The 15820-nt window shown below is 36.6% G+C and overlaps 1 protein-coding gene across 1 annotated transcript in view; it reads left to right on the top strand.

Annotated features, from left to right (window-relative positions):
- The window catches only part of PTPRQ (protein tyrosine phosphatase, receptor type Q), a 294121-nt gene that overhangs the window by 189565 nt on the left and 88736 nt on the right, over positions 1-15820 (top strand). The window contains exon 26 of the mRNA XM_021093069.1: positions 5549-5872. Coding sequence (XP_020948728.1) covers positions 5549-5872 — 324 coding nt within the window. The remainder of the gene's footprint in view (positions 1-5548; positions 5873-15820) is intronic.

Below are 15820 nucleotides of genomic sequence, written 5' to 3'. Positions count from 1 at the left end.
ACATGGAAGCGATAGTTGGTTATGGACTGGAAAGAAAGGGGATGTCTGGATTGTTGTCCCTGGCTCTCACGGGGAGCAGTAGACTCTATGGTTTTAATGCAATTGAAAAGTTAATATAAAATTTATCAAATGTCCTGGCTGGACTTAGGATAAAACTACAAGTCTTCAATCCAGGTAAGAGGGCTCAGCATTATCTGATTGGGCTACCTGTCCAAATTCCTGTTTTCCTATTCGTTGCTTTGTGGACCTAGCAGACTTCTTTTCATGTTTCCAATATGCCACATTCTCTTCTCCTGCAGAGTCTTAACACATCCTGATGTTTTTCACCTGGGAAGCTATATCTTATCTATGAGATCTCTGATTACATTATGATTCATCAGGAAAGGCGTTCCTGACCATCTATCTAAATTGATTCCCTATTATACCCTCTTATTTATTTGCTCATAGTTTCAAAAAATATTTATTAAATGCTCATTTTGTTCCAAGAATTAATCTAGACCTTCAGAGGCACAAACCAATATGTAGAATGGCATTTATATATATATATATAAATGGCATATATATATATACACACGTGTGTGTGTGTGTATAATATATAAACACATACTTTAGGATAATCACTGAATCTTTTCTTATTGATATGAATCCAGAATCAAAACCTTTCTATACCTTTGATATAAATGTTGAAGTGAAATGGAGGTGAAAATATGATTAGGCCTTTTTGAGGTGGGTTTTTAGAGTAGAACTAGGATTTTTAGGAAAGTAGCTATAAGTTCAAAAAAATGAAGGCTGTACAAACAAATAGAATTATCTGGATATAAATTTTAAAATAAAGCCCCTCGAGATTTTGAGTTTCCCTTTGTTCTATATACTTAAGCACAGGCTATGTAAGTAGAGATGAGTCATTTGATATAGGGAAATTGTGTTAGTTTTCTATTGTTATGTCACAAATTGTCACAAACTTAGTGGCTTAAAATACCCATTTATTAGAGCACAGTTGTGTAGGTAGAGTTTGACCTGTTGTGCCTGAATTTTCTACTCAGTCTCACAAGGTCAAATCAAGGTGTCCATGGGTCATATTCTCATATGGCGTGCAGGTCTTCTTCCAGGTCCATGTGGTTGTGGCAGAATTCAGTCTCAAACAGTTGTGAGGCTGAGATCTCCATTTCTCGGCTGGCTTCTGGCCAAGTGCTGTCCTCAGCTCCTAGAGATGTCCTGAATTCTGTATTACATGGCCCCTTCCTTCTTCAAAGCCAGCTGTGAAGATATGTTTGTCCATTGAATCTAATCTCCTGCTTAGAATACCTAACTTCCTCCTTTGTAACTAACCAAAGAAAATGTTCTGCTTTTAGAGGACTCAGGCAAAATCAGGCCCACTGGAAAATCTTTCCTACTTTAAATTAAACTGATGTGGAATCTTAATTACAGAGGCACGTTTTTTATCTTCTTCTTCTTCTTTTTTTTTTTTTTTTGGTTGTTGCATCAGCACCTCAATCAGTGTATGGTTGAAAATCTGGAAGAAAGTGTATGTATGGAGATTCTTGGTGGATGTCTGCCTCCATAAGTTCAGATATAAAAAGACAAGTTGACCAATATCATCTCAAGATGCCTTCAAATTCTGTGTTTCTGTGATTCTTTGCTTGTTGCATGGATTCAACCACCAATATAGATCTCAAAATTCACTTCTTTCCTATTGCTATCATCTTATTTCTTCTTTGCTGAAGAAATCAAATGATCTACAAATTTTTCCTTTTTCCCGTTGTGCAATTATCAGACTGAACTTGATAAAATTTACTTCTGAACACCTCCTTCTGACATCTTGATAGCTTTCCATTGCCTGACAAGTGATCCATAATCCCGGTAGCATAGTATGTCCCCAGACTGCTTCTCTTTTTATTGCCAGTGTGAGGTATAAGCTATAGTAAAACTTAGATCACATCACCTCCTCTTGTAGAATCTCTGCCTTTACAGTTAAGTGAAATCTCATCTCACATACAACCTTTTCTCCTAAAACTTTTCCTGAACCCTCAAATCAGTCATACTTCTCTGCTTTGCATTAGAATATTTTGAAAATGTGGTTTATATCCAAGGGTTCTTAATTCAAACTTAACAGCTGAAGGATTTCAATAAATTATGGAAGTTCTACTTTTTAGTCAATTCTAAAATTTCCTCCTCTGTAAAGGTAAGTTTTCCTTTAAAAATATCTTTTTCTCTAATTGCTCTTATATATAACTAAAGATAAAAGAGTGTGTTGTAAGTAGCATGTCAAGTAAATTTTAAAATAAACCCCCTCAAGATTTTGAGTTTTGGAGTTCCCATCGTGGTTCAGTGATTAACAAATCGACTAGGAGCCATGTGGTTGCAAGTTCCATTCCAGGCCTTGCTCAGTGGGTTAAGAATCTAGCATTGCCGTGAACTGTGGTGTAGGTCGCAGACGTGGCTTGGGTCCCACATTGCTGTGGCTGTGGCTGTGGCCGTCGACTCCAGCTCCGATTAGACCCCTAGCCTGGAAACTTCCATATGCCACCGGTGCAGCCCTAGAAAAGGCCACAAAAAAAAAAAAAAACAAAAAGGCAGAAAGACCAAAAAAAAAAAAAAAGATTTTGAGTTTCCCTTGTAGAGCTTGTAGAACTACTTTTTTTTTTTTAAGGGTTAATGTTCTACTCAATACAGTAAGATTTGATGGTAAATATTAGTATTTTTATACTTTTACCTGTATCAAATCTTACAATATATATCATTCTCAAGAACCGAGAGAGGTGTGTCTTCTGTGAACTTAGTAAAGATTGTCAATCTGAAAATCATTACCTAGGCCATTCTTGGGTGGTTCTTGGGTGGGAGTGGGTTTAGGGAGATCAGGAGGACGGAGTAGGAGGAAGTACTTGCTTCTGAGTCAGAGTTAAGCAGCCTTTGCATTGGCCCATGTTTTTGGCCCTTGACTGCCACAGGTGAGGCCACGTAAGCCTGGGGTCAAGTTCTTTAGGGCCTCTGTGTCTAGCTGACAGGTGGGGTCAAAGGCTGATGTCACTTACACGGTCCTTACCGGCCAGGTCCCCCTCCATGAGCAATAGGTCTATAGGTCATTCAGGAAAAATTTAAGAGGAAGTCTAAAATTTTAACCCAAGTCCAGACCTCTCTACAGAACTCAGACTCATGGATTGGTCTATTATTTGATGTCTCCTTGTGGGTATATGATAGGCCATTCAAAGTTAACATACTCAAAATAAATGCTTTTTTTGACATCTAATTTTGTCTTTTTTCATATAAATTTATTAGAGTATGGTAGACTTACAAAGTTGTTTTAGTTTTGGGCATAGAGCATAATCAGTGCTTCATCTTGCTCCCCAAAGCGTATTCCTTCCATTGTCATCCCTTCCTGATTAATGGTGACTTCATCATTCTGTTCCCTCAGTATAAAGACTTTCGAGCTTTCCTCTGCCCTTTCTCCTATGCCTCACATGTCGCACATCAGCACATCTGTCAGCTTTCCTACAAGTTATATTCAGAATCTTAACACTTCCTTTCACTTCTGAAGCTGCAGTCCTGGTGCAGGTCATCCTGATTCCTTACGTTGACATTATAGTAGCTCACTAATTGCTCCCCCTGTTTTCACTCGTCTCTCGCTTGTCTGTTGTCAATGCGGGAGCCCGAGTGATCCTGTGAAAACGCAGTGGAACCTGGAACTCCTCTGCTCAAGTCAAAGTCATAACGATGCTCCAGGATGTTGTACACAGTCAAGGCTTCAGTGTTTCTTCTCAGACCTCAGCTCCTCCTGGCTGCACGGGCCCCTTTTCCTTCTTCAGAGATACCAGGCCTGGGGGCAACACGGGGCCTTTCCTCACGCGTTTCCTTCCACATATTCACACACGGGTGGTCCCCCCACTTTCATCAGGAACTTCGTGTCTCCGAGTCAGGAATTCTTTCTCTCTGACACTCAATTTCAAATTTCAGTATCCTTGGAACTCCTTCTCCTCCTTCTCATTCTTATATTTTTCCATAATACTGATCATCATCCACAGTACTCTTACAAGACTGATTTGTGCTTGTGTTGTATATAAGCCTCAAATGCAAATCACCCAAGGGCAGGGACTTTTATCTCTCGAGTTCACTGTATCCCCAGCACCTACAGTAGTACTTGGCATAAATTAGATGCTCACTAGATATTTATTGGAATTTTAATTAATATAGTGTGTTTAGAAATGAATGTTTGCCTTTTTATGCATTAATTTTTTGAATCCTTTGTTAATTTTCTTTTAATGTGAATAACGTTAAGCTATAGTTTTATTTTAGTTTTCTTCCAGGTCATTTTGTGCGATTGTCATACGAGTCGTTAATCATTCTCCCTACCTCAGACTTCATAGCAAAGGCCCTTGCATTTAGAGGGACTGGCACAGTGGAAGAAGGTGCCACATCAGCTAGTTCATTGTTCTTTATATTACTAACCATAACATGCTTATCTTACTCATCTGATAAGTGGCTGGTTCGTGAAAACAAGACATAAGCCTGTGTATCTTGAATCCCTAATACTAGCCCCAGAGCCTGACACATGATATGCATACAGCGAACCAGTGATTAATGTGAAATCTAAGTGACGTCAAGGAGAACTGTGTGATTGTAGGTGATGCACAGATACCTTATTCTGTGTATTAATGTCAGTGGGCTTTATGATGTTCTAGAAGGGGTGCAAGGTAAAATAAAAATTAATTATATAAATTATTAATTCATCTAATAATGTTTATTTAACTTAAAATCAGCAGTTACTATATAAAAGATGTGCGGTTTCTCTCTAGTCATTTAAATATAAGAATGTCTTGGAAAGACAGACAAATACCTTATGATAGAGCTTATATGTGGACTCTAAAATATAACCAACATAATCACAAAAGGAGACTCACAGATATAGAGAACAGACTGAGGGTAGCCGAGGGGCAGAGCCAGTGGAGAGGGAAAGATTGGGAGTTTGGGGCTAGCAGAGGCAAGCTGTTACATGTGGGATGGATACAAAAAGTCCTACTGTGTAGCACAGGGACCTATATTCAATATCCTGTGATAAAACATAATGGAAAGGAATATGAAAAAGAATATATATACATATAACTAAATTACTTTGCTGTACAGCAGAAATTAACACAACTATACTTCAATAAAATTTTTTAAAAGAGTGTCTTTATTAGGAACTGAATATAAAAAACATAGACCATACGTAGGAAAGTACATAGGATTATATGAGTATGTGCAATTTCCCTTTGTACCAGGGCTTATATAAAAACCAAGTTTTTATAAACAACTTGTGAGTGAATTTGGGAGCAAAATGAAGACTAAAAAAAATCATGGTTGTTTTGTCCTCTAACTCTTGGAATCTTTGGTCTCTGAGGTATCACCTTAACATTCTGCTCATTACATGCAGGGATGTTAATCTAAGGGCAGTCGTATTAAGAGATCACCTACACGCATAGTAAAGCATACTTACAAATTCTGTTTCTTCCTTCTGTTTGTGCAGGATTTGGTAATTCCAATCCTTTTCTATTTTTTCCCTTTAATTGTCTAGTTCCCAGTGTTCCCACAAATATTACTTTTGCTAACATTCGGTCAACTAGTGCCACGTTGACATGGATGAGACCTGACTCTATCTTTGGCTACTTTCAAAATTATAAGATTACTACTCAGCTTCGGGCACAAACGTGCAGAGAATGGGAATCTGAAGGATGTGTTGAACATCAAAAAATTCAGTACCTCTACGAAGCTGACCTAACAGAAGAGACAATATACGGATTAAAGAAATTCAGATGGTACAGATTCCAAGTGGCTGCCAGCACCAATGCCGGCTATGGCAACGCTTCAGACTGGATATCTACGCAAACCTTACCTGGCCGTAAGTATCGTCCTCTCTATGCATTCAAGAAAGAACTCCTTAAGTGTTTTTTCATAGAAGTCATTCAAAGTTTAGGTAAAGATTATTCTGATAACTTTCATTTTAGATGTTGAAACTAATTGGTTACGCCTATTTGCTTGAATAACATCATTAACCAGAGTAACATATTTATTTTTAATTGACTTGAATCCCAGTGGGAAATTAAATTTCCGTCTATTAGGGTTTTTCTCAAACTCTCAGAGTTGTGACAAGGTCCTGGAGTCTTACATCACAGCAAAGCATACAACAGTCCTTACCTGTGGTCTCTCGTTAGGCTATAATGATTGCCATCAAGTACCCTTTGTCTGTGTCTGCATTTCCCCCTCATATCTGGAAGCTCTATTGCCTTTAAACCAGGCTTTACAACCTTTTCCGTGACTTTAGGTTTACACACAGGCACACGTGCATGCACACACACAGTTTCAGTGAGAAATGGATGCTGTTATAGACCTTTAAACCTTGATCTAGAGACTTTATTTTCTAGGTCACTAAATGTGTCTCTTATTACTAGTCCCTAGAGTACCTGGCATAACGTTTGTATAGTGAATGTTCATGAGTGTTTGTTAGTGCAATTCATCATTTGAGATAGAATCCAAACGCTTTCAACCTGCAACACAATTGTCTAACTTCTCTTTATAGCAATTGGACTTTAAGTTTCTCTAAGATCTCTCTCTCTCTTTAAAGTCTAAGTGTTTGAGTATTCAGAGATCTGTAGTTGGCCCTCTTCTTTTTTTTATATTACTCAATGAATTTATCACATTTATAGTTGTACAATGATCATCACAACCCAATTTTATGGCATTTCCATCCCAAACCCCCAGTGCATCCTCCCACCCCCCAACCTATCTCCTTTGGAAACCATAAGTTTTTCAAAGTCTGTTCTGCAAAGAAGTTCATTGTGTCCTTTTTTCAGATTCCACATGTCAGTGATAGCATTTGATATTGGTGTCTCATTGTCTGACTGACTTCACTTAGCATGGTGATTTCTAGATCCATCCATGTTGCTAAAAATGCCATCAATTCTTTCCTTTTAATGGCTGAGTAATATTCCGTTGTGTATATGTACCACATCTTCTTGATCCACTCCTCTGTCGATGGACATTTAGGTTGTTTCCATGTCTTGGCTATTGCAAGAGTGCTGCAGTGAACATCGGAGTTCACATGTCTTTGCGAGTCCTGGTTTTCTCTGGAGAGATGCCCAGGAGTGGGGTTGCTGGATCAAATGGTAGTTCTATTTTTAGTTTTCTAAGGAATCTCCATACTGCTTTCCGCAGTGGTTGCACCGATTTACAATCCCACCAACAGTGTACTAGGGTTCCTTTTTCTCCACACCCTCTCCAGCACTTATTGTTTGTAGACTTTTTGATGATGGCCATTCTGGCTGGTGTAAGGTGGTACCTCATAGTGGTTTTGATTTGCATTTCTTGAATAAAAATGAGTGATGTTGAACATCTGTTCATGTGTTTTTTGGCCACCTATATGTCTTCTTTGGAGAATTGTCTGTTTAGATCTTCTGCCCATTTTTTGATGGGGTTGTTTGTTTTTTTGGTATTGAGCGGTAGGAGGTGTTTATAAATTTTGGAGATTAATCTCTTGTCAGTTGATTCATTTGCAAATATTTTCTTCTATTCTGTGGGTTGTCTTTTCATTTTGTTTAGGGTTTCCTTTGCTGTGCAGACACTTTTAAGTTTAATTAAGTCCCTTTTTTAAATTTTTGTTTTGACTTTCATTCCTCTAAGAGGTGGCTCTGAGAAGATGTTGCTGTTGTTTACGTCAGAGAGTGTTTGGCCTGTTTTCCTCTACGAGTTTTATAGTGATGGTCTTATATCTAGGTCTTTGATCCATTTGGAGTTTATTTTTGTGTATGGTGTTAGGGAGTGTTCTAATTTCATTCTTTTACATGGCCCTTTTCTTTATCAACATATGACATCAAGGAGCTCTTACCTTAAGTGACCTTGTCCTATCTGATGGCTTTAAAGTCCACTTACGTAGTGACTATTTTCAAGTATCTATTTCCAGCTCTGACTGCTCCCTAGAACCCAACCAGTATATTTTCCAGATCAACGGACGTCACTGGGCAGGTGTGTCCAACATACCTCTTGAAGTGAACTTGGTTTAAACACTAAACCTCATCATCCACATGCAGAAAATGAAAATCTCAGCAGTGTTCTTTTCCTTGTCTACTCTGCCAATGATTTAGTTCAGTTATGCTACCCAAACACATCCCTCCATTTGTATTACTGTCATATTAGTCCTGTCCTTCATAAGGCTCTCTGCTGCATCAAACTAAATGACCTCTTCAGCTTTTAAGCTGATCTTTTAAAATGTAAATAAGATGATGTCACTTCCTTGTTTGAAACCTTTCAATGAATTTCCATTGCTCTTGGAATAAAATTCAAATTTCTTAACATGATTAACAAAGCTCCATGTCACCTGGCTCTTACCTAACACTCTGACCTCATCCATAACCACATTTCTACTTACTTTTACCCTTCACTCACACTGGATATTTTTTGTGTGGCTTGAACACATTGAAGTCCTAGAACTTGGGCCTTTGGATTGGAATATTCTTCCACATCCATCTTTGCATGAGCCCCTTTTCATAGTGTGTACCTCTGCTTGAGTGATTCCCTCTCAACATTAGTTACCCTGACCACCCAGTCTAAAAGAGCCATGAAGTATTTTTCTAGGATATCATCTTATTGTAATGAAAACTTAAAATCACCTGATCGTTTTTTGTTTTTATATCTTTGCTCATTTTTAGAATCTAGACCATTGCTGTTTCTTTATTGCCTAGAATGGTGCCTAGCAACAGTAGGCACTCTGTAAATGTTTCCTAAATGAGTTAAACTTGATTGAATAAACTAAAATGGGTAAGGGAAAATGAAGTATTTTCCAGTGAAAGATGGAGAGGCTGACAATGCTGTAAAAACAAAAAGGAAAATGTAGAAAACTCAAATTTGGGTCGGCTTTAGTTAATAAGTGTGGTTATTTTGACCCTGTTAATTTTGAGAAGGAATAGCTATTATCTAATTGACTAGAAAACAGAAAAGATAAATGTTTTAGAGATTAGAACATAGGTAATATTAGAAACTTTAGTTGCTTCATCCTATAAGAATAACTAAAATTACAAGTGATAGAAAAATGGGACACTGACTAAATAAATACGTGTTAAAATCCCAAGGACAACTGAAGGCATCAGATAGGTACCATAATGAATGAAATAGGCTGATGTAGGGCGATTGAGGGTGGTAGAAACAATGGCAAATTAACAGAGAATGTTCTGTCTGTGGGACAAACCCTATTCACCTCTGGCTGATTGCTGGCTTGTAGAGAAGTATGCTGTTAGGACCTGTGATTTGTTCAGAGCAGTAGGAGAGTTAGAATTTTATTTAATGTGAAAATACTCCATTTCTTGCTGTAAACATCTTTTTTTTTTTTACATTTAACGGCATTATAGAAGGTGCACGTGTATGTGTAACTGGGTCACCAGGCTGTACAGTAGGGAAAAAAAAATGTATAGGGGAAATAACTATTTAAAAATAAAATAAAATAAAATAAAATAACATTTAAAGGCATTTCGTTTTTCAAACCGAACACAAATAGCCCAGATCTGGCCTGTGGGCAGCTAATTCATTACCTTTAGTTAAAATAGACCATATGCTGCCACTAAGGGTTCCCATCCTACTCATTATGAACATCTCACTTGGATAGTAGCTTCTTTTACCTGCTACAGTGAGCCAGGAACTGGAATTTCCATATGCATCATCTCCTCAAGAACTCTAGACAGTATAAGATGTTCAGCTGGCATAAAACAACATATAACCTGATAAATTCAAAAGCTGATAAATGAAATTAGGAAGATAGATTTTTAAAGAATCTCACATTCTTTTTAAAAAATTATTAAAGTATAATTGATTTATAATGTGTTAATTTCTGCAGTATAGCAAAATCATTCAGTTGTAATATATATTTTTCATTGTCACAGGATATTGAATATCCTGTGCTATACAGTAGGACCTTGTTGTTTATCCATCCTATGTATAATAGTTTGCATCTGCTTAACCTAAACTGCCGATCCTTCCCTCCTTCACCCCCCTCACTTGGCAACTATAAGTCTGTTTTCTGTATCGGTGAGTCTGTGTCTGTTTCATAGGTATGTTGATTTGTGTCATATTTTAGAGTCCACCTGTAAGTGTTATCATATGGTATTTGTCGTTATCTTTCTGACTTACTTTGCTTAGTATGATAATCTCTAGGTCAGTCTATGTTGCTGCATTATTCATTTTTTTTATGGCTGAGTAGTATTCCACCATAAACATATACTGCATCTTCTTTATCCGTTCATCTGTCAGTGGACATTTAGATGGGTTCCATGTCTTAGCTATTGTAAATAGTACTACTATGAACATAGGAGTGCATGTATCTTTTCAAATTAGAATTCTGTCTGGATAGGTGCCCAGGAGTTAAAAATCCCACATTCTTAATTCTGAAAATTTGGGAGTTTTTGTGCTTGCATGCCATTGCTTCCACCCTAGGCCTTCCACTCCCTACCCCCTTTTAAGGCCTATGACCCATTCATGAGAATTTGGTCATTTTCAATTCCCTACTTCTCCACTTTGCTTTTTCCGGTCTAAAAGAATAATGGTAGAGTATTTCAGCTATTTCAGAATGTGGGCTTTTATTGAAAAAAGTATTATTTTTCTAGTTTTATTAGGATGTGTTCCTTTGCCACTGGTGGTTAGTTGGTTGGTTTGTTAGTTCTTGATGCTTCTTATCACTCCAGTTTCCAGACCTTTACTTGATGACTGATAGAGTATCTTTGTATGGAGTAACAGTTTGACTTTTATATGGTATTTTCTCCTCTCTTGGTCTAGTATTTCATTGCTATGATTTAATTCTCCATCAGAGAATACTTGAGTATGAAAAATTTATCAATAGATATGTAGATTTTCTATACCACTCCTATTCCCTTTTCATTTTCTTTATCCTTAAGAACTAATTTCCTACTCTATTGTTATATAGAAAAGAGGATACATGCAAAGTTTCCTTTCTATGACTGTGATTGAGAGAGAAAAGTGGAAAGATTTATATATTTCACGATTTGGTATAACAGATATATGATTTTTCTTGGCATTCTCAAACTTACAAGCTTTTCAGCTGAATATTCATATGTGGGTGGGAATAATTAATTACTTTAATTTTGAAAGTTATGAGAATGAGTTGGTCACTCTTCATTTAGTCCCAAAAATGAAAGGGACATTTTTCTAATAAGTATATTTGAAATTCATAAATTTACAATAAAAAAGTTTGCTGAGTATAGTAAAGCAAAGAGAGAGAAACTGAGATTTCATTTGCTGTGAAAGACAGAGACACTACATATATTATCACAAGACCTAAACTAGCATATTGTATAAAAATAAGAAATTAGAACAGTCAAGCAACAAAAATCTTGAAGAAGAGTAATGCTTTTAAGTTGAAAGTAAGTAAAACATATGTTGACTCTGCAAACCGAAGATGAAAAGTATTATAGACATTTTGGAAACAAAAAAGCAATCTAGGAGTTCCCACTATGGTGCAGTGACGGTGTTGTCTCTGCAGTGGCACGGGTTCAATCTCCTTCCTGGCACAGTGTGTTAAAGTTCCAGTGTTGCTGCAGCTGTGGCATAGGTCACAGCTGTGGCTCATATTCAGGCCCTGGCCCAGGAACTTCCATATGCCATGGGTGCAGCTAAAAAAGAAAAAAAAAAGTATGAAGATGAAGAAATTTAATAAATTTTTATCTATCATTGATTCAAAAAAGCTGTTAGGTTGTTTTATAATATGATGTAAGAAAATAAAATGATGAAAATGAATGATTTCTCTGAATTGTAGAAAAAAACAAACAATATAAATTAGTATAAAATCACTCTTTCTGATTTGGACATTTTATCCTAATGGCATCAAGTTGTGCCCAAGTACTTGCTAACAAAACTTCTTATCAAAATCTGGAGCTTCTCTGATAAGGAGCCAGCAACTTATGGCGAGTTTGAGATCAAATTACTCAATATTTGAATAACTCAAATTTTAAAAAGCACACAATTGAAATAATAACTATTACAAATGCTCTAAAATGGCTTGTAGAAGAAGAAAAGTGTTGTGTTAAATCTCTCTCAACTCGTGAAAAAGAGCATTCCGATTGAAGTTGCAGGGAGCAAAGTTGGGGAATGCAAGCTGAGAATTAAATTGGGTTGCTTTCTGAATCTGAATCTACCACTGTACCCTGGAGTGAAGCAAGGAAACAATATTCAGCCAACTCAAGTAACATTTCTTTCTCCCACATACGCTGATCTAGATAATTGAGGCCAAATTGCTTTTCTCCTTAAATCATCTGTATAATAGCCATTACGCTCTGCTTCATACTGAGTGCGTATGGATACAAACATAAGCACAAAAAAGTGCAAATGGCAGAAATATTTAACTTGAAGCATTAAAGTCTTAAAGATTATTTTACTCATCTCCTATTTTTCTGATTATCCTTAAACTCAAGAGCAATTTGAGTAGTGTGTGGGGGAGGAATGCAGAATGGAAATCTGTTAAATATCTCTGTGGTGCACAATAGGTACTTACAATGCTGAGGACATGCACAACTTGAACAGAGTGTGGGTGTGAAATTAGTATGGAACGAAATGGGATTCTCATAACAGGCATCTCCTATAGACCACCAGGCCTGGAAGACAGCAAGAAAGGAAAATTCCTGGGGTAACACTTAGGGTGTGAAAACCACAGGATACCATACTCATGAGGAATTTTAACTACCCAAACATCTGTTAGGTTAGAAAAAATTCAACAAAACATGCCTCATCAAAGAAGCTTCCAAGGAATGCAACTTTATGATCTAAAAAGAAGGAAAACCAAATAGAGGGCAAAACACTCCTTAACATTTTTACAAATGAGACATTGTGATGAGTTACTCTATATTCAATTAATCTTAATTCATTCTGTAGGTGTAATGCACTTATAATGTAGTGAATGCTGTCAAAACAGAGGTAGATACTCTCCTTTCTCTAAAGAAGCAATTGTATAATGATAAGAAGAGATGTTAGCCCTAAAGAAATAGGAAAATAGAATTCATGACATAAACAAGCCCGTTTGGTGGCAGTGGGTTTTTAGAATAGGCTGTATCCTGCTGCCAGAAGAGGAAGTGAATATAATTTATTCTAGACATGATGTCTGTACTTCTGCAAAATTAATTAGATGCTGTTGAAAATCTTCTCAGTGAGTTGCCTGAGACTCCCACGTGTGTAATTCAAGAAGACATCTCTCTCTTCTAGACCTGTAAGTTACTGGTATGACCGCTTAGGTTTCCATAGACACCTCAGACCCCAAAGTACCACTGTCCCTGTCCCACGGCAAACCTCCTCCTCCCCTGTGATCCCTGTTTCAGTGTATGGTGCCATTATTCACGTAATGGTTCAAGCCAGCCTCTAGAGCTTACTCTTAATTCTTTGTGCACATCTACCCCAGAGTCCATAGCGGGTCCTGTTGAATTTACCTTCTAAACATTTTGTGAATTTGTCTATGTTTCTCTGTTAAGGGTGTCTAAATTCAGGCCCTTAAATGTACTTCCTATGTTACTACAAAAGATACCTAAATGGAATTTTTGTTTCTATTTTCTCTACCCTCTACCTGAACCCAGTTTTTGGGTACGCTTGTGTTGTTCCTCTGCTTAAGATCCTTAGTAGTTTTCAGTGTTCCTGTTGATGGAAATTACACTGTTGCTCTATAAGGTCATTTATGATTTTTGCTTATATTCCCCACACATCCCTTGCTCTTTCTCCTTTGTGCTCCAGAATCTTTGCTGTTCTTTCTTACTGTCCTTTCTGTCTTCTTTTGAAGACAACTGCCTTTTCTTTATGTTTCACACCAAATATCTCCTTTGCAAAGACTTCTATAAACTTATTTTTCCACTTCCACCTTCCAAAAATTGTTTCTAAGTATTTAACATATTATAATTGTTTATCTCTTTCTTTTGTGAAACTCTGGTGTCTTTAAAAGCAGAGATGACCATGTGATCATGTGTTAGGAATATTTCCACCCATCATGCCCACTCAGTGGCTAAGACTGGATGAATATGCCATTTGGACCCGAGGAAGGCATTTGATTTTAATGTGAAAGTATTTCAGTGTCAAAATTCTCTGCATTGCAAAATAGTTCATACTAATGTTCTTCAACTTTTTTTGGCTATAACTTGTCTTTCAAATACTTACACATTTCTTGTCAAAATTAAAATTCTCCTATTTTTTTCATGTTTGACATATTCAGCTTCTTTTACTTCACAAACCAGTCTATTTTATATTGCTGATATTTTTTCTTTTTCATTAGTTAACATAAGATGTATGAATTACTGCATATAGGAAAGAAATATGTACATAATAAATTGAGAAGGATTTCAAACAATGAAAGAAAATAAATGCCTATTTAGAGTGGATTGAAGCTGTAGAAGCATCTGAATTATAACTGAGATAATAAACTGTTAATGAATTTATATAGTAAAGTGGGGTCATAATAAGTTGACAGTCCATGAAGAAAGCGAAGGAGAGCAATGTTTAATTGGGCTGCTAAGCATGATTAGAAAGAGAGAGTTTTTGGGTGAAATCATAATTTAAAGAATATAATAGTGAGCATATAAAGTTATTTAATAAAGCATTCAACTGTGTATAATTTAAAAGAGCTTTTGTCCAGATTGTTAAACAGTTTCCCAGAATATAAATTAAAATATTTTGAAATCCCATTACATAAGCATGTAGAATGTGTTTTTCAGCCAGATCACTAAAAATCAAAGGATAAGAGTTATCACTATGTGTTTTAAATCATCAATATTACAGAAAACCTGGTTATCAAAAGGAAAAAAGGAGAAAAGTATCTTTACCCCACTTATTGTTGGCTAAGTTTGAACTTTTGAAAATTCAAATGAATTTTCTTTCCAATCTCAAACTTCAAATCTCATGTTGAATAAATTGATTTTGACCCTCTGAGAATCTTCTTTTTTTTGGTTGAGAAAGAACTGTGAAATAGGCTTAATTCTTCGTGATTTCTGGTCATTAACTCCACTGCAGGTCTGCCTCGGTATTAGGCCAGGGGCCAACAGGTTTTCAGCTCTGTTTTCTTCTACATTTACTAAGGAAGTGAGAAGAACTCCAATTTGACTATGGAAAACTTCCAGTTCTAAAAAAAAAAAAAAAAAAAAGTGCAATAGCTATGCCTGGTGGTTTAGGGCACTTTTTCGTTCTGCCCAGTAACTGAACTGAGACCCCTTAGCTGGATAATTCAGAGTAATGATAATAGCAGGTACGCTTATCGAGTCTTGAGTATGTACTAGTACCCTTCCAAGAACCTTACACCCGTTGATTCATTCATAAACCTCATTCGCTTTTAGGGAAGAGCCTGTGGACTTAGATCTTGACTCAGACTGGAGTAAAGCCTCATGATGGTACCAAAGTACTAAGAGGTGGCAGGGTGCCAGGTTGGATTAACGGTAAGATAGGTGAAATCAGTTGAAAGGAAGTAACAGTAGGCGTCTAAAGTTAAACTATTTAGTAAAGCATTCTACTCTATGTTTAATGTAAAAAAACCTTTGGTCAAGTTGATAAGCAAGTTTTCCAGAATATAAATAAAAATAATTAGAAATCCCGTTTGCATAAACAAATAGAATGTCTTTTACAGCAAAAGCACTAGAAACCAAGACGTTAAGGGCGATATAAGGGATAATCAGTATGTGACATTATTAGCTTTGAAAACTGAGACTAAGAAAGACTTGGGGATATTATAACAGCTTCTAGTATATAATCCAACTATCAGTTCCCAAACAAATGGAGTGGGGCTTCACCTAACATACATAACCTTTAACTACACTTTCGGTTTCTTTTC

The sequence above is a fragment of the Sus scrofa genome, chromosome 5 (genome assembly GCF_000003025.6).
Source record: "Sus scrofa isolate TJ Tabasco breed Duroc chromosome 5, Sscrofa11.1, whole genome shotgun sequence".
NCBI classification, from domain to species: domain Eukaryota; kingdom Metazoa; phylum Chordata; class Mammalia; order Artiodactyla; family Suidae; genus Sus; species Sus scrofa.
This window is presented reverse-complemented; position numbering and strand designations above follow the sequence as displayed.